Source organism: Apodemus sylvaticus, chromosome 17, assembly GCF_947179515.1.
Source record: "Apodemus sylvaticus chromosome 17, mApoSyl1.1, whole genome shotgun sequence".
NCBI classification, from domain to species: Eukaryota; Metazoa; Chordata; class Mammalia; order Rodentia; family Muridae; genus Apodemus; species Apodemus sylvaticus.
The window spans coordinates 5,901,646-5,921,651 of NC_067488.1; the positions used below are offsets into that span (position 1 = coordinate 5,901,646).

The 20,006-nt window shown below is 41.6% G+C and overlaps 1 protein-coding gene across 5 annotated transcripts in view; it reads right to left on the reverse strand.

Moving 5' to 3' along the window:
- Ubr5 (ubiquitin protein ligase E3 component n-recognin 5) overlaps positions 1-20,006 on the reverse strand; it is a 108,622-nt gene that overhangs the window by 51,219 nt on the left and 37,397 nt on the right. For 3 of the 5 annotated variants that reach the window (XM_052161572.1, XM_052161573.1, XM_052161571.1), the window contains exons 6-16: positions 19,036-19,225; positions 18,699-18,858; positions 17,998-18,147; positions 15,475-15,686; positions 9,348-9,464; positions 9,153-9,263; positions 8,153-8,307; positions 7,372-7,489; positions 3,433-3,617; positions 1,304-1,413; positions 473-585 (exon numbers count right to left, since the gene is read on the reverse strand). In XM_052161572.1, coding sequence (XP_052017532.1) covers positions 473-585; positions 1,304-1,413; positions 3,433-3,617; positions 7,372-7,489; positions 8,153-8,307; positions 9,153-9,263; positions 9,348-9,464; positions 15,475-15,686; positions 17,998-18,147; positions 18,699-18,858; positions 19,036-19,225 — 1,621 coding nt within the window. The remainder of the gene's footprint in view (positions 1-472; positions 586-1,303; positions 1,414-3,432; positions 3,618-7,371; positions 7,490-8,152; positions 8,308-9,152; positions 9,264-9,347; positions 9,465-15,474; positions 15,687-17,997; positions 18,148-18,698; positions 18,859-19,035; positions 19,226-20,006) is intronic. The other 2 variants (XM_052161576.1, XM_052161575.1) reach the window with 1 other exon arrangement.

Below are 20,006 nucleotides of genomic sequence, written 5' to 3' on the forward strand. Positions count from 1 at the left end.
AATTAAAAAGGAAAGAGTCACTTTTAATCTGGGCCTTCTGCCCGCAGCCTTAAAAAGATACAAAAGGGAATGCTTGGCTTCACTGGCATTAGAGTCTACCTCTCCACAAAATCCCAGTGTGCACGGAAATCCAGCCGAGACAGCCAGCCTAAAGGACTCAGTGACTACTGGCTCCTCGGGCCTCCATCAAAAGACAGTCATTGCTAGGCTAGCTAGACACATAAGCCATCCTAGTAAGTCCACGTATATCCTGTTATCAGTTCTGTCCTCTGCAGAATCCTAATATACCACAGTATCATCTCTTCAACTACAACAGAGAGACCCATCTGAATCAGAACTCAGACTAAAGAAACCACTAAAGGAGATGATTTAAAGGCAGCCTTAAAGAAGGGGTCTCAGCCACTAATCATAAAAGCCTCAAGGAACCAAAATGAGGTAGTAAGTAACTAATTTTCATCTACTTTGAACAAACCTTGCCGACAGGAACATTCTTAACATCTTCAACAAAAACAACTTCCCGAAGGGACCACTGCTCTTCATTCACCTTCTCCTCTTCTTTCGGGGCAGGAGTTGATCGACGTCGCTCTTAACAACAAAATGTTAAGTATCAAAAAGAAAACATAAAAAAAATGTTTATGGAGTTCATCTAAACATACCATTAAGGACAGTTGGCAAAAGAATGAAGAATTTTTAAGTCACCCGTTTCTGAATTGAGGTTATAACGTAAAACTCTTCAAATAAACTCACAGTAAATAAAGAAGAGCTACAACTGGTTACCGCTTAACTACATTAATATAATTACAAACATACTAATGAGCCAAAATGTGTGTGTGCTACATTTAAAAAGAAATATATTCTATGTTCTTCTAAAAGCCACTATGTAGCTACAATCTGTGACTTTCAGGGGGCTTGAAATCTAGGACACAGTTCTAAATCCAGGGTTATAAATTCTAAGAACAAGTTGAAATCATGTCATAATTAATATACAAAATAGTAAGGGTCTCAAAAGGAACTATTACATATATTCTGGGTAGTGGGGGGACTTTCCATTGATGGTTACAAAGAATTTTATATATTTTTAATTACAACTGTCAAAAAAAAAAAAAGGAAACAATTAGGAGCATAAATTCTGTCTTTCCACTTAAAGCTGTACAAAAAACAGAAACAGAAAACACCCAGGGAACACACACATCTATAGAGAAAGAGTTTTGAAAAGCTCCTCAGTGGGCTTGTCAGACAACAGAGCTGCTGTCTCCGTGGGCGGGGCCTTCCTCTGGCCTTGCACAATACACATGAAGCTTACTGTAGGGCATGGATGCACTGCTGGCAATTGAGGAAGCATCACTGCAGGTGGATGCTGGCGATGGCGGAGGACCCATCTCTGTTTTTACTGGTTCCTGCTTACTCTCCGGCCTAAAACAAGAAACGTAAAGCACTCCCTATAACTAGGAAGGAAATAAAACAACAGAAACTTTCAAACAGTTTATTAAACAAGTTTATAAAAGAGAGCAAAATTCTTATTAAATGGATGTAGTTTTATACATCAAACTACATGTATTTTATGGCAACAGTTCCATGTACTAAAAAAGATACATGGTGCACATAAGACAGACAAATGCAATAAACGAAAGCTCTCCACAACTCAAGTTGGCAGCACAGACACACCTGTTCTAGGAGACGTAGCTGAAACTACAACTCCTGATGATCTATCTACAGGCAGCATACATTTACATAAAGTAAAATACTTTATTTCCAGACACAATCACTTAGTTGATCACAAACCTTTTAAAATTATTTTCTGTCTCACATATAAAACATAACTTGGGTCTTCATCTTAACCCTACTTCCTATTGCCCTCATGGGGGTAGGGGAAGAACAGGGTCTCCTCATGTAGCCTGGTGGCCTGGACTCTGCTTCCCGAGTGCTGGGCCTGAAGGCCGCACATCCATCTGGATTTGAAATGAGTCTGAGTAACAGTGTTTCACCGCCATGCCTGAGGCAGTCAACACTCCTGCTCTGTAAAGAAAGAGGGTTGACAGACCAAGACTGGTGGCTAGCAGATGTAAGGGAATGCTCTTCAATGGCAGGCAGGAGGTTATACTGAAGCAGAAAAGCCTGTGTTCTCAACATAGAATCTTAACTTTTTTGATAGAAATGGCTAAATAATCCAAAGAAAACGTTGAAAAATCTTTTTACAGAGTTTAAATATATTCTGCTCATCTTTTTTACAGGTTATGTCTGGTTTTTGATTTGTTCATGTGTTTTGGCTTCTTTGAGATGAGTCTGTATGTACCACTGGCTAGCCTAGAACTTCCTAAGTGGAACAGGCTGGCTATGAACTTGAGATCCTACCACTGCTTCCCAAGTGCTAGGATTGACTACAAGCATACACCCAGATCATTACACCCAAATAACTGATATTTGTGCATCAAAGCTGGTCCAACCCCTAGTACTATGAAATACAATTCTTTTTCAGAGTTCAGAATATATGAAAAAGTATTATGGTCTGTTCTTATTTTTATACCATATATCAATGGGAGACTCACCCATAAATCTCCTTCAAAAAAAAAAAAAAAGGCACTAAAACTATAAATCTTAGGTTTTAATGTCATAGGTTTAATTTTTTTTCCTCCCACTTTTCGCTTCTTGAGATAGTGTTCCTTTGTGAAGCCTTGGCTGTCCTGGATCTCATTCTGTTGTAGACCAGGCTGGCCTTGAACTTAAAAGAGATATGCCAGCCTCTGCCTCCAGGGTGCCCAGCAGTTACATGTTTAACTTGCTGACACCTCTGGGCTTCCTGGATTCAGCTTGCAGTTTTAGCATCAAGAGAAATAACAATCAGAAGTTAATAAATGGATAATCACTATAATTGTTTGGACATGAAACACACTATGTATATGGTAGAAACACAAGTTTCCACGTATAAAATGGTGTAGATTTTCAAATGTACTCAAAATTTAGCAAAGCAAACCTACTCTTCCATGTTACAGTGGTGATAGTATACGCCTGTCAGGCAGAACAACTACTACATAGGATGAACTGTCTCAAGAACTATATAACACCTGCAAAACACACACGCTAATAACAACAAACAAACAATACAAAACAAGACATCAAGAAAGAACACTGCCTTGTCATTCTGATCAGCACCAGGAACTGTCACAGTGCCTGGAGAAGTGGCTCTCCTGTTAGGAGCACTCACTGCTCTTCCAAAGGGCTGGAGTCGGCTTCCAGCACACACAGCACGCAAAACACTCGTAAATACAAAATTGAATATTTTAAAGAAGAAACTGTAAAGTATAATAATAATAATAATAATAATAATCAGCAGCAGCAGCAGCAGCAAGTCCCCCATTTCTTTATCAAATTTTTGAGGACCATGTTCACACACATAGAAAGAGTTGGCGTGCTAACAGAGGCCCCAGTACTCACTTTGTTTCAAGAGTTTTGCTGGCTTTTTCCATGTTTCTCAGGCTCTCCGGAGATCGAAGTTGAAATCTACAGCTATCATTCATATTCCAGACTGACTCCATTAAGACACCAACTTTAGGAATCCCAGCACTAATTGAAAAGGCAACTGCTCCAGCATGATACAGAGGATTGTTTCTTAAGCACACCTAGCAAACAAAAGAAAACCACAGTGCACAGTCAGGATGACAGAACGAACAAACGTGCAAGAAAAGTGTGCTTCCTATGTTTTCCAACACAAACTCACACACAACAAGGATACACTGTATCCTTCTCCATCCAAACAAATATTCTCAGAACTAACAAGTAGTGACGTCAGCCTGTCTGCTAGGAATGACTCACGGAACTCACACAGCCAGTGTCAGCCATGCTACCAAACGGAAAGTAAACACAAGAGAAGAAACAACTGCACTTTTCTGTTTCACGGCATTTTGAACTTTTTCTTCCTTAATTCTGATGCTCCATTGGCTGTAATACATCCTCTCTACGGATGCTTCCCTCAGCCTTCAGTGGACACTGTGATCTTTTAAAGGAGTACGGTGTGTAGCTCAGCCTGTAACCCAGCACTCGAAAGGCTGAGGTAGAAATGCCTCAGTAAAGCCAGCATAAGACTCCTAAATAAACAAATACTAACCTTGGCATCAGGGTTAAGCAAGTTCAATTGTAAATGACCTATAAAATTCTCACTGTTATCTAAAACATAGGACATATTAAAGGGCCTTGTAGAACTACGGCTAAACTCTAAAGCTTAAAAAAAAAGTCAGGGGTTCACTCCTGGCAGTGATGGGAGGGTGGGCGGGTGGGCAGCTGGCCTCCAAAGCGACACTGTCAAATGAACCACAGCAGTGGCTCAGTTCTCAAGAACAACCCGCATCATCAACTACATACAGGCTTTGCCATAAATACTCTCTAAAGCAAACTTGGAACTTGGAAAAATGTCTAGCTAGAAACTTTCAGGAAACATCTGTCCTGGCTGCCACCTTCCACAAGCCAAAACCAGCTACTGCAGGGCATGTTCCTTCTCTTAAACGTCTTTTCCCTGACATTTAGTGACTGCACCAACCTAAATTCATATTAAAAACGTTTCCTGCCAGGCATGATGGTGCATCCTTTTTTTGGATTTGGTTTTTTCGAGACAGGGTTTCTCTGTGTAGCCCTGGCTGTCCTGGAACTCACTCTGTAGACCAGGCTGGCCTCGAACTCAGAAATCCGCCTGCTTCTGCCTCTCAGAGTGCTGGGATTACAGGTGTGTGCCACCACCGCCCGGCATGGTGCATCCTTTTACTATTAGCACTCAGGAGGCAGAGGTAGGGGCATCTCTTTGAGTTTCTGGAGGCAGAGGCAGGGGCATCTCTTTGAGTTTAAGACCCACCTACATGGCAAGTTGCAAGCCAGTTCCAGGGCAGTCTGAGCTTCAAGGCAAGACCCCATTCCAAGAAAACAAACACACAAACCTCCCCCACAAACCTATCCCCAATAAACTCCAACTTAGCCTTCCTATGAAAAGTAAACCTTAGAGCCCCGTCAGTGTTCAACAAAATCATTAACTTTAACTGAAATCAAAACATCGATTATTATTAACTGAAATTCTTTATTAGCATCTTATTACAATAAATGTGCCTCAAAGACAAGAACAAAAATCAAAGTCTGGGCTAGCAGTGTTTAATTAATAGTAAATATAATCATTCTCAACTATTAAGATCTATGGATGCAGGTGACCAACTGTTCTTTCTGTTGTCAGAACGTTTCTGTGGCTCCATAAACCTCTGATTTTCAAACAAAATCTTACTTGTACCTCAAAGTCCTCTCAGCGGTTTGTTCCCAATGTTCCTTATTCAAAACTTCCCTTTGTCTAGAGCAGTGGCTGTCAATCTTCCTAGCACTTCAACCCCTCTATTTGGAGTCAATCCATGTTGTGATGAACTCAAACTATAAACTTATTTTCATTGCAACTTCATAACTACGACTTTGCTACTGTTATGAGCCATAATGTAAATCTCTATGTTCTCCTATGGTATTAATGATTGCTGTTGAAGGTTCACTTGATCCCAAGGGTTGTAAACCACTTGGTTAAAGCTGGCATTGACTGTTCCTACAGAGAACCTGTGTTCACAATCCCTGTAACTCCAGACCCAAGAACTCAAAATCTTCTACTGGCCTCAACCAGCACCAGGCACACACGTGATGCAGGCAAAATATTCATACACATAAAATAAACACAGTTAAGTCCACAACTACACAGGTCAGACCCACTTCCATCTTGAAGATCCTTTGTCCTGCCTTCCCTGCCGGCAGTAAAGTTGTCACTTGTTCTTTAAACAGCTGCTGTGTCCTGTCTGAAAGCTCAGTCATTAATAGTGTTCTCATAGGAGAGAACATGTTCAAAGCACCTTAGGTAAAGTGCTGAAAACTGAGTCACCTTGTGCAGAGCTGACATTTCTATCTAGAAGATGAACAACTCAGAACAAGACAATCATGGATTGGGGGAGAGGAAAAGAGACAGAGTCACAAAGGAACCAGTCCAGGAAAGCTGGGACTCAGTGAGACTATTTCTTGATACAGAGAGTGGGGCGATAGGACATTTTAGTGCTGAAAGGAACGTGAAAACACAGCACGAGGACGTAGGCAGGCTGCCATGTAATAAAAATCCACACTTGTCCTAAATCTCACAGACCATGACACTCTTAAAGCTTTTCACAGTACACTTGCTATGATAAATAAATAATAAATTTTATCATAAAAGATAAAGATCCATAAATCAATGCCCGAAAACCTTTGAATTCTGTGGGTCATCTTATTTTAATAATCAGTAAATATAGTAGTAACTACAACTAAAAACCTTTAAAATGTTTTATGATAGCAATAAAATTATAACTATCAAAAGCAGCCAACACATTAGTGGCAACAGTTCATAGTTACCTTTTTGATAACTCTTCAAAACTCTTTGCTTTTTATTTTTAAACCATGTGTATATTTGTGAGTCTGAATGGGTGTGTGCTCGCTCATGAACAGGGACTTGCAATATCCAGAAGAGGGCGTGCGAACATCTGGAGCTGAAGCCACCAGAGTGATGCTGGGATGCTCAAGAGTGGACACTTGACCACAAAGCCCTTTGATCATGTGCATTTGTGTGTGTGTGTGTGTGTACACGTGCACGTGCGATTGTGTGCATGTGGAAATTAGGGACTTGGTACAACTGCTTTTCTCCCTCTACTCTATGGGGTCCCAGGTTCAAGCTCAGGTCACCAAATTAACAGAAAGCTGAGCCAGTGACAATCCATTTTTACTAAACTCTGACTATCTTATCTTCACTGGATTTGCTGTACTCTGTGTGAGGCATCCAGAGATAATCAACTGCACATAGATAAAAAATGAAAAACAAAAGGGACATGAGGCCTGCACGATTCCTGCACTTTGAATGATCTGTCTCATTTTCTCAGAGCCCTGAAACACCAATACATAGAAATGCAGGGATCTGACAGGCCTCTCCCTGACAACCTCCCACAGAGTAGTCTTTCAGCCTGCTCAGCCACCTCTGCTGACTTCCCTAGGCTGTCAAATCACAGACACGCTGGCCTTACTGCTAGGACGACCTCAACCAACTCTATTAAGAGTCATTCCAGCTTCTGCAATGGAAAATCACTAAATAATTCTTGAAGCTATGCCAATAAGAAAAGTCCTACAGACACAGGCATCAAAGGAGAATCAACAGAATGGTGCTTCTCGGAATGACAGCCGACACCGCTCCGACTCTGCAACGTTCTTCATGACCCAGAATGCTAGCAAAACTCACCACCTACAGAAAAGCTTGTTAAGGGCAACAACTGCTCCTCTGGGGAGAGACATTTTTTTTTCTTTTTTAAAGAAACAGCCATTTAGATAGGCTCAATTCTAACCACTTACCTGAGTTCCAACAGTGATGTTTGGCATGGAGGAAATACCAGCACTGGATTTGGGCTTTTTATTTTTTGCTCTAGCTTTCTCTAACATTTTCTTCCTTTGACTAAAAGGAACAACACCCCTGGGAGGGGGGAAACATAAATGGGTCAAAAAGCAGAAAAGCAGTCCATGAATGATCCAAAATCACTTAGCCATTTAAGTCCCTCTGGTGTGCAGCTTCAGAGCAGTGTCTCTCAGCTCAGATTTATTTACACCTTGCTCATAACTTTATTAGTAAATAGCTCCATCTAGTTTCATTCTATCTTCAGGATTAAATTCTATAGAAAATACAACCAATATTCTCTTTACAATTAACTTTCCCCACAAGTAATTACTGATACCACCTGAAAATACAGCAAAGATTAACTTTAGAATCTTATTATCTATATATATATAAAACTGTTGAAGAAAAATTCATGTAATGAAATTTTAAAATAATATATTCCACAGTTTACAAGTGTGTAATGACATAGGATTAAAACTACCTGCAAATACTAGCCATACTAGACAGGAGGAGTCTGTTATAATAGGTTATACAATTTATTCTACCTTGTGGCTGTCATGAAATTTCACATGATTGCTAAGCATATAGTGTTTGCATCAATGTACTCTTAGTTTTTCAATATAATGGAGGGAAATCCCTTCCTCTGTCTCAAAGCACTGTCTTCACAATGACCCCATGATGGCATTTTCTTCTTCAAAGCTGCTTTCTATGTAGCAACAGTATTTTGTGAAAGACACTTACCACCAATATAAATTATTCTCCAGCTGGGCGCAGGTATAAAGGGCACAGCAATGTAAGGAAACTATCCGTTCTCCTTGAAGTTCAGAGTAAGTCTGTGCTGTGTGCTCTAACTTAGAAGCCACAGAACTTAACGTTTCATCCACCCATGTAGCAACCTAAGGAAGATGACAGGAGAAGCTTAAGTAAGAGCTGTGGTGGACCACGCTAGAGCAAGGGAGAATGTGAGACAGAGTATCTATCAACCCCAGGTCTAAAATGAAGTCCCATACAACAAAAATAAAATACTTCAGACATTTTTCCTAAGGGTTCGAGAGACTGCTCGGTGATTAAGAGCACTTCACTTACAGAGGACCCAGGTTCACTTCCCAGCACCCCATGGGGCCTCACAACTGTCCCTAACTCCAGTTCTAAAGAACTACTACACTTTATTCCCATCCATTCCTATGGCACTAACCATGTGCTCCTCTAAGAATTTTTAATAGAATTCAATCACTTTAAAGCCACACTGATTGTCTAGCGTGTAATTTCTGTCTATAGCCATACCATGAACATGCCTAATCTCAGCTGAATTAGAACATCAATACATTTCCAACCAGGCTTTCCTAGCTTAAGCCCCTCTCTTGTCTCTTAAACACTTTCCTTTCTAGCTTTTCTTGGCTATTTTCCTCAACTATAGAAATCCACTGACTAATAGATACGAGCTGGGAGAAGCACTGGCCCTTAACCTCCAAGCTCAGGCAGCAGAGCCCACATGCTGACCTGAGAGGATGGGCCGTCACATGCTGCCCCTCTTACCTCCACACGTCACCATACGCTCACACACAACTACAGTAAGCAACTTTGGATTACAGTATATGCTAGCCTGAAAAAAGATTAAGAGGCGGATTTACGGCTGTAAATGTGCAAAGGCTTTTACTATGGACCTACGTCAGACTAAAACAAGAGAAATCAGCCACAGCTTTAAGCGTGAAATGTCCATCAATGCAAAAACGGTCCCTACCTTGTTACTGTCAGTAGCTACAGTGGCTCTTATGCTGTTTGCAGACAGGAGAACTATCTTTTCATTGGTCAACCCCAAAAATGTTGCTCGTGGATGATGCAATGAAGGATTCTTTGAAAGCATAAGAAAAATGATTACTACTCCTTATGTAGACGTGCAGAGTCATTCATTCCAAGACTTACTGCAGAGAGATACCTGTGCATTTCTGTAGGGCTCAGCCTCACTCCACTTCCACTGATAAAGTTCTCCTTTGCTGCTGACAGCCAGAAGCTCAGAATACAGAGCCCCAATGCAGGTAAATTTTGTTCCATCCTATAAAATAGAAATAAAGCAAAACTGTGAATACAAAAATTGCCAACTTCCTTGATTGACACTGCTTTTAATCACTACAGAAGTCCAGAGTGCCTGCGCGCACACACACCACAGCTGCAGCACCCTCTCGGCCTCGGGCTCTCTCCACAGACTCTCCTTCAACAACACTGGCCGGTTCCCAGGCGGATCTGCCCCAGGACACAACAGCAGCACTTGCTGCTGCCTCTGCCATGCAGTAAGGTGATCCAGTTCCTCTCCTCCACCAAGTCTGTGCAGACTCTCACCAGTGCTGACTAGCTCCCATCCTGCCATCTTCTCAGTTCACACCACATGTCCCAGCAGGACCTTTACCAGTTTATCTCACACAAATGGAAGATCTTGTTCACCACTGTAACCCCAAAACAGTCCACAGAAAGTACTTAATAAGGTGCTAAATTAAGGGGGGAGAGGGAAATAGTAAGATTCCCTCCCAGGGGACTCAGGAGTGCCCTGCTGAGACACTGCTGAGAACAATGTCCCTAGTTTGGTTTTTTGTGGTAAAAGTTCATTAACTTTTAAGGTAAAAGACATACAATAAATCAGGATGCAATTATATCAACAAAAAAGCAATTAACTATAAATATGATTTTTTAAATGTAAGACAATGACTAAACCCATAAAGATGATGATACCCAGACACCTTTAAGCAAAACTTCCAATAGCAGAAAATCATTCTGTCAGATAAGCTGCACTGCTGACCTAACGGGGCTAGCTATCAAGGGTTCCAAGCAATAGGGTTTACCTCAGCCTTTACAGAAGGATCACTCGTTCTAATCTTACTGAATCTGCTGAACTACTTCCACTTCAAGTCACCCTTCAGGCAGATGGCACCTTAAAGATGAGACTCAACAGAATTTCAATTCGTCAAGTCCCCACAGCCCCCTTGCTGGCGGCCCCCACGGCCCACTCTCCTTTTAAGGCCGCGCTGTCTTATCTCCTCTGCCTCATTCACAGTTCTCAATCCTTTCATTAAATATAATTAAATATAATGAAGAGCGTCAGCAAGTGGGAATCCAAAACCCAGGCCCACTTACTAAAGCAACAGACCTGGGGTCGATTATGTTTCTTTCTCTAAAGCCATTCTCACATCTGAGTGACTCTATTTTAACAACTACTGGTTGGAGGGAGAGGGACTAATACGCAAAGCATACGGCACATGTTCTTAATCAGATTTAGCCAAGTCCAGGTCGCTCTCCACTTCACCTTCCTGCACAGCCACACAATGAAACCACCTCTCTAATTTCCTGAGCACCCTCCATCTCCAGACAAAGGCCCCCTACCTTCTTTAAAGGCCACACACATAGACACACACACACATAGACACACACACACACACACACACACACACACACACACACACACACACACACGACACAGCCTCTTCTCCCCCCCCCTTTCTGTTTACACTATTTCAGTTTACAAGGTTTCTGAAACAAATACAACAGAACTTCTAGTTGCCAAATGGCTACCCTATAATCTATCAATCTATGGCCACCCTATAATCTATCAATCTATGGCTACCCTATAATCAATCTATCGATCTATTCTCTCCAAGATGTATGGCAGCATGGACCTCAGTCCTAATGCTCAGCTGGGAGAATCCGGAACTCAAGGCTAGCCTGAGCAACAGAGCCAGTGTGCCCTGCTACACGGCCTCTTTCCGAGTCACTAGAAGCTTTCCTTACCACATCATCAGCCCATTTCCTCCAAAATATGTCACTGTCCCCTAAAACCTCACCAAATCCTGAAATACGATATCCACGTTATCTACAGAACTCTTTGCTGACACCATTTATTTTTTTAAAAAGTGTCACAGTGGATCTCACCTACTGATGGCCCACTGTCCACCATGCTACAGTGGATCTCACCTACTGATAGCCCATTGTCCATCATGTCACAGTGGCTCTCACATTCTTGTCTTCCTTTTCTCTCATCAGTCTAGCAACACTGCACTTGTCAAATTCCTAGAAGTCTTCCCTCCTCTGAACCATATTTTGGTTAAGGTCTCCAAACACACCTACCATGCTCAAACTGACTAAAATTCCATTTTCCTGTTCCTCTACTTCTCTCATGATTTCAACAGTGTTCACTTCTTTAAAAACAAACAAATCCTCACCACCCTCATCGCAGACCTTCTCTAGATGGACTGTTAGTCACTCGAGTACAATACATTAGTTCGTGGCAAGTTGACCCTTCGCCATCCACCACCTATGCTAGTCTACCATCCGTACTTGGTAAATTACAGCAGCAATGCTGTACGTTCACTGTCCTACAAACATATTATGAAATTTCACGACTCAGATTCCATGCATGATTACAGTTAATGCGCACTTTACGTTGCTTAAATGTCAGATCCTCTGTGAAGCCTTTTCTCCAGACTCTAAAATGAATTAGTCATTTCCCATTCAATCTCCACAAAACTTTCTCCACACCTTCAGTTTAGCAGTGATACTGCACACACATCTACCACACTCTATGAAAGAAGGCCTCCTCAATGAGCCCAACCCTACCTACTGTAGACACACCGTGACACATGGCACATCAACCAAATGCAGAGTGTACAAAGGAAATAACGCCAATGTTATACCATCCTGAATCAATCATCCTAACTGTAAGCACAATGACTTATTTAAAAAATGACTTGCTACATCCTTCCATGAGTCCCACTGGTCACCAAGACAAGTCCTAAATGAACTAGCTGGGCCAACCAGGACCTGGAAATCTGCAATGGACCAATGTGATGAGTGGCGCGATACCCAGCCTAAGGAAGGGACTGAAAGGTCACTTACCAGCCCACAGTCATCACTGCATGCAGTGCATACAGTGCTGAGACCAGGAGTCTGCTGTGCCACGTGGCCAGCTGTGGTGCTCTGCCTCATCCTCTTTCCTAAAGAAACCCCTTTGTAATGCTTTGTTTCTGTGCCCATGACTTGGTCTAGTCATTATCAAATTACATTTTATACACTTTATACATTTCGGCTTTGTCTTGCTGGCCTGGTATTCATTATGACCTTCTAGCCGGCCTTGAGCGGCCGCCCGGCCCTCCCCCTGAAGTCTACCATCACAGCCATGTGCCACAAGGCCTAGATGGAGCTAACGCTTCATGGGCATTTCTTAGAAATTTCTAAGTGTCAACAAACAAGCTTCCATTTCTAAAACTTTGTTCTCATGCTCATCCACATGTAAACCAAGGTGAAGATGAACAACATGAACAGACACTGTTTTCCATATTCTGGTTATTGTCAGTAACACTGCAATGAGCGAAGGAGTGCACACCCCTTTTCAAGGTGACACCATTCCCTCTATGCACCCAGTCCTCAAAGTCTGCTGACCTCTATGCACAAAATCACACTGTGGCACAGCCACAAGGATAAACACAATAAATCAAATGGATGAATGTAAAAGAAATAAATAAATGTAAAGGAGGGTGAATTAGGTAATTCCCCTGAATTTAAAATGAGATATATAGTTTTTGACCTCAAAAATCCTACTCAGGCTACTGGCTTTACTGTTGACCATAGCACCTACCAAACCACATGAGCACTGGTAAAAATAAGTTATCTCATCAATCCAAAGTGCTTACAAGTTTACAACAATTAAGCAGAAGACACAGCTCAGTAGTTGAGAGCTCTGTCTCCCCTTCCAGAGGACCCAGGTCAGATCCCCAGCACTCACGGCAGTTACCAACTTTCTAACACCACCCTCTTCTGATTTCCAAGGAAACCAAGCAAACACACAGTGCACAAACATGCATGCAAGCAAAATTTGATAGACATAAAAAGCAAAAGAATGATAGTTCAGACATAAGCTATAAAATTTCAATGACTACAGTATACAAAGTTGAGAAGACTTTTTCCTATGCAGATAAGCAAGAATGTAGAAAAACATTATCCTATGAAAGAGCTACCAAATTTAATTTACAAGAAAAAAATCTTACCATAATAAAATACAAAATCACATTTAAATAAGCAATTTGTACCAGTGGTTTTAATCTGTCTCTTGAAATTGACTTGAAGGTTTTGTTTGGTTTGGTTTTGAAAACTAAAACCCTGGCTGTCCTGGAACTCAGAAATCTGCCTGCCTCTGCCTCCTGAGAGCTAGGATGAAAGGTGTGTGCCGCCACCACCTGTCTTGGAGTTTTAGGAGAAAAGGTTGTAGTAATCACTATAGACCTGCTATGTAGCAAAGCAACAGTCTGCCTATCAGGAGTCAGTCAACAAACATATGCGACACAGAAGGGAGAAGGTGGGCCCATGCTCTTCATCTCTCCTCAAGTATCAGCCTAAGCACAATGCTCCTGCCCGCCCTGAGCTGGCAACTCCTTAGACCCTCAGTTCTCAACCAAATACCAAGTGGATCCCAATCCTGTTCTCCTTTTGCCCACACACTTCCGCCAATGCTCTCAAGGGTTCCCCTCAAAACTTTCACTAGGAATCACAATCCTTAACCAAGCTGTGAAAACAAAACCATGACAGAGCTCTACCAACCAGTGAAATACTGAGAGACACACAGCGATTAGACTCCACAGTTGGAGGGAGAGAGGGAGGGAGGGAGGGAGAGAGGGGAGAACGAGGGAAGGAGAGGAGGAAAATAAGAAAGGGAAGGAGAGAGTGGGAGAAGGGCAGAGAGGGAGGATAGAATGGTTCAGACATTCTGCCACCTAAGAAGGAAGCAGGGATGTTTCCAGTGCTATGTTAAGAACCAAGAGAATACAATTCAGGCCAAGTCTGGTAGCTGCCCATACAAGCAATCCAAAGACAAGGACTAAAGTTGCATGCCCATCTTGCATTCAAGTTTCCCAAATGACTATGTAAGCAAAAAGCATATTAACTATAGTAAGATTGATGACTATAGCCGGGCAGTGATGGCACATGCCTATAATCCTAGCACTTGGGAGGCAAAGTCAGGCGAATTTCTGAGTTCGAGGTTAACCTGGTCTACAGAGTAAGTTCCAGGACAGCAAGGGCTACACAGAGAAACCCTGTCTTGGGGGAAAAAAAAAGATTGATGACTATAAAAAAAAGCATAAGATATGGAAGTTTTAATATCCTTCCAAATTTGAGTTCAAAGAAATTAAAAATTATCTCAGGTCATACTCTATCTGCTAGTGATTAACATCCAAGTGGCACTGACACCCTCCCCTTAAGACAGGTCTCATGTGGCCCAGACTGGCCTGATTCTCCTGCTTCCCAAACACCAGAATCAGAGATGTATACCAAAAATCCATTTATTTATGCTTAAGAATTAGTCCCACTCAACCATCTGTGGAAATGGGGAGAGAAGGAGGGTACTGTTTTTTAATGCATGAAACCCATGGATTTCTAAAAAGGAAGCCTGTGAAAATGAATTTACCACTTAGGACAATGGAGCACATACCATCAACGGACTATTTATAGTAGAGATGGATCTACAAACATCCAAATCAACTTCACCAATCTAGGTGCCTTCTAGAAATTACTTCTTGCTCTGTTTTCCTGGCACTCAGCCCCTCCCCCACCCTCATTTGGCCCACTACTTTGTCTACTACTTTAGTTAGAATCACAGGGTCTATCAAAACGTACTTCAAGAAATGGAAATCCATAGCCCCCATCTAGAACTTGTCCTGTAGAAACCAAGGTCCATTTGACATTTCAAACCTGGCAGAGTCAATGTCTACCAAAGAATGTAACCATTATTAGAGTAACCACCCCCAGGAAAATGCCCTGGAGGATAAATGCTCATGTGCTGCTGAGACTACCACCCCAGTGCTCCCGATTCATTTCATCAAGCAACAAGCACATGTGGTGTCCAGCTCGGGAACACACTAGAAGATCTATAGCAGTCTGCTTCTAAAACCAAGGGCAGATGAGCCCTTAAAACTGACACCTCTTTCAACAGTCCTCTAAAACTCTCAATCAAACAGAACCATTTTAACGGGGTGGATGGTTGTTAGGATTCTACTTTAATGAAAAGGTATAAACTTCCCAAATACCTTATCAGGCCACCACTGTAAGTCTTCTCCCAGAGACACGGGACTCTGAACAGGCGTGTTCTTCTTATCCGGGTTTGACTCTCCCTCTTTGCTGGTAGAGCCCCTTTCATTATCAAATGAGGCTCCATCGAGCCATCGTCGCTCCCGTAACCGTAGAACAGATTCCCGTTCCCGCAGAAGCTCGGAGTCTCTCTCTAAGGGAAGAAGGAGAACTGGTATGCAATCGGGTCACACCAGTGGGATAAAAGTAAGCCACTCTAGTCCACACCCTGCAGGACGCAGCTAACAGCACTTTATCTATGCAAAATGCACACAGTCAGTATCTAACTAGGCTGTCACGCAACATTCAAAACAGCCCTTCAAGTGACTCCAGGAAAATTATAAATGATTATTTTTTGAACTATGTAGAAGCAGTCCAATATTTTTAGAAAATTTATTCTAAGTTTGATTTGGTAGGCATTTTTAATGGATTTAAAGATTCTGGAATTAATTATATAAAATTACTATTTCATATTTCATTAAAATACTTAGTATAAGGGTCTTTGACTTATAAATTTTAAAAGTTCATAAATTAGAATTTCAAAACATTAAATATATGCAAGCAAATTGGGCTGGCTAGTTTTTATATAACTTGACACAAGCTAGCGTCATCTGGAAAGAGAAAATGACCCCATATCCAACAGTGGCTGGCATGGAACAGCCAGCCCATTGTGGGTGGGACCACCCCAGGTAGGTGTGGTCCTGGGTATTGAAGGTTGAAGGAGTCCTGGGAAGCAAGCCAGTAAGAAGCACCCTCCGTGCCCCTGCATCTGCCCCCACCCCTCCAGGCTCCTGCCCTGCTTGAATTCTGGGCAGACTTCCCTCCAACACTGCAACGGAAGTGTAATCTGAAAGAAACCCTCTCCTTCCTCCTCCCTACTGCTTTTGCTCTACTATTCTACATCAGCAATAGAAATCCTAACTAAGGCACAAACCAGAGTATTTGTCATAAATCCTCAAGGTTTGTTGTTTAAAAAAAGAAACAGAAAAACTTAAAATAGGTTGAACTATAAATATATTAGGATACAGAAATAACTTGGTAACTCAAGTCCTTGTTAAAGATAAATTTTACAGAATGGATTTTATAGATAAATAGTTTAAAATGTTTTGAAGAATAGACTTATTTTTAAGGGAGGAGGGAACTTTCTAGAAGTCTTCTTACACTTCCTAAAAACTGACTTCAAATTATCTAAAGCCACAGCCACATTTACAGTTGTTTATAAGTTACTTTTTAAAATAGTCAAAATAGTCAGGCGTGGTGTCGCACACCTTTCTCTCCTGCATCGGGGAGGCAGGGGAAGCTGGATCTCTGATTTCAATGACAGCCAGGGCTACAAAAAGAAACGGTGTCTTGAAAAAATAAATAATAAATAAATAAAATATTAATATATTAAAGACAAACTTTCCAGGATATTAAGAATACAGACTCGAGACAACCCATAGCTGAAGCAATGCACATGAGGCTAGACCTGCCGCTCACAGTACAGCCCTTGTCAGTTTCCATCCCCCACCACCACTAAAACAGCCCGCTGCCAAGATCAGAGCAGTTAAGTGCTAGCTCCTCCATGATGCAAACTTAAAGTATCTACACAGAGTAACGTAAGAAATAGGGATTTAGGAGTTGCTAATGATAGAAAATAAATATTTGAAAATTCAGTAACTGACAGTTTTAAACAATTTAAGTGTGCATATACCTTAAAAAGTTTAAGCTACTACATGTTAAATGGTTCACAGATGTTATTTTTAAAACTCAACTTCTAAGTACCAAGTATCTGTAAACAAGACCAGCCTTAGCACAACATAGCATCTTTTCTAGCTTACTAATAACTGGTAACTACAGCTTATTCTGTCTATTATTTAGATAAAGCAGTTTTGAACTCTGAAAAACAAAGAAAGAAAAAGAAAGGAAAGGGAAAAGAAAAAGGAAAGGAAAAGGAAAAGGAAAAGGAAAAGGAAAAGGAAAGACAGGCAATGGAGCTCACTCTGAATCACAACATAAGTAAAGCTCACACGAGCCCATCAGAGGCTGCCTGAAGGGGCTCACAATCTGCACAATACACCTGTTAAAGATTTCAAACTTGTATAAATAGCATATTAATAACCTAATAAATCTGTCCATTTAATACTGGCCAACCCCTTTCTCCTGGGTTTTTCGTATTTCACTATTACATCTACGCACTACTTAAAATGGACATGATTATATTGTTTTAATCATATTAAGAAGTTTATTGTTCTGAACGTTGCATGTCACTGAAAACTAGCATTCCACTTTTAATTCAGTATCTATCTCATAGATAAAAACAAAATCACAGCCTTTGCTATGTGTTACACAATGTTAAGGCCTAGTTTTAATGCCAAAGTCCCCCAAACCACTCTATGTAAAGACTTTCCCCTACTGTAAGATCTAAGTTCAGATACAGATGAGTTTATCACTGCTTTCCACGCAGCCAGCCCCCAATCAAGAAGAAATAAATGCAAAATTACCTCGAGATGAGCCTAGCCTAGAGAGTGATGAACGGCGAAAAGAAGGGTAACCAAAATAGCTAATGTCCTCAGAAAACATGGCGTCAGCATCGATAATGACACTGGGGTGGGCAGAGTGAATGTCAGCGTCAAGAAGAGACATAAGATCTTCTACAAATAAAAACAAATAAATATAAATGAAGCCTGTACAGATAATGCAATCATAGACCACTAAAAGATCTCTAAAAATTAAAATACATTAAAACCAGACCTGGGGGTGGGGGTGCCCCAAGATCTAGGAAATAAAATGAATATTAGAAACATAGACCTTAAGAACAAACAACATGCACAATGTTGCAGGCACTACTTACTAAATAAAAGACCACTTTTATGATATGATACTTAATGACATCATTGAAGCAAAATACAGACAAAAATAAATGCAGCTCAGTAAGCACCAATGTTCAGCAATGATATTATCAAAACAACATCCTACATATCAGCCAGAAATAAATCTATGTAATGCTGTCATGTCTTAATTAGGATCCAATCAAATCCACGGAGTAAAAATATTTCCCCTTAAATGGGACACCATAAGCAAACTATAGCTTCTAAATGACAATTATCATCAGCTATGAACTCCCGACCTCAGTCAAAGGAGCACCCCAAGAGGAGCACCCCAAGAGGAGTAGCGCGAGTGAGCGCACGCGCGAGGCACCGACCTCCCGGCAGGTAAGATTCACTGGCTGTGTCATCACCGTCATCTCCATCCTCATCATCCCGGCTCAGTAAATTATTTACAGCAAGGTTGACATCAAGATTTGTTCTCTGAAGTTCTCTAATAATGACACTTCTTGATTTGCCTTGTAAAACAACTTGAGCCTAATAAAACAAACAAAGGACAGTGCTGTGCTAATTTTCTCTCTTTCTGATTGGTCTTCTAAGTTGATGAACAAGCCACCTGGAGTCTGCATCTGCGATGGGCGCTCAGCCTCCACCCTGCCTGCCCGCCCACCCGCCCGCCTGCCCACCCTCTGTTAGGGCTCACAAAGCACGCACCTGTGAAATCAACTCCTCAGGAATGACAGAGGCTGGAATAACTGGCTGGGGTTGACTGCCCAGAAGTCCAGACCCCCGATCCCGTCCAGTCCGAATAACTCGAGTCTGTCGCCGGGAATCACGGGCTCCAGCAGACGACCGACCAGAGGAGCCTCCTCCACTTCCACCCACTCCAGAACTCCAGCGGCTTCTAAATATTGAACAATTTATAAAATTACAAATTTTAGCCAGGCAGTGGTGGCGCACGCCTTTAATCCCAGCACTTGGGAGGCAGAGGCAGGCAGATTTCTGAGTTTGAGGCCAGCCTGGTCTACAGAGTGAGTTCCAGGACAGCCAGGGCTATATAAAGAAACCCTGTCTCGAAAACAAAAAGAAGGAAAAAAAAATTGGAAAGAAAATGAAATGAATTTAAACCATTCATTGTTTAAAGTCATTTTCAGTCTCATTCTTGTACATTTGCTGTCTAGTTAAAATTCTGGAACAAACCTTAAAAAAAACTGTCTAAATTTTGTAATACTTAAATATAAATTCACTTTTAAATAGTAAATACAATATCATTTCCATGTTTTTTGAATATCTGCACACAGAGAGGGACATGGTAGTGTTTCCTTGTAATCCCAACACTCAGGAGATACTAAAGGCAGCCAGCATGGACTTTTGGGAGGGCGGGGTAGTGAAACCCTACCCAAAAACAAAGGAAAGGAGCAGGCCTGGGATGTCAGCTGAGATCATAAGTAGGAGGGTCCCTAGACTTTCTAGGCTAGCCTATCTAAGTAGATGAGACCAGTGCAGCGCCCTGCTGCAGACACACCAGACAAGGGTGGCTGAGGAAGAAGCCTGACACAGACCTTTAGCATCCACACAACCTACAAAAGGCACATGCACACAAACACCCCCATACATGTGCAAACTGTGGGAGAACCACATCAATGAGTCTAAAATCACACTAACCAAAGCAACTTTATTTCCCA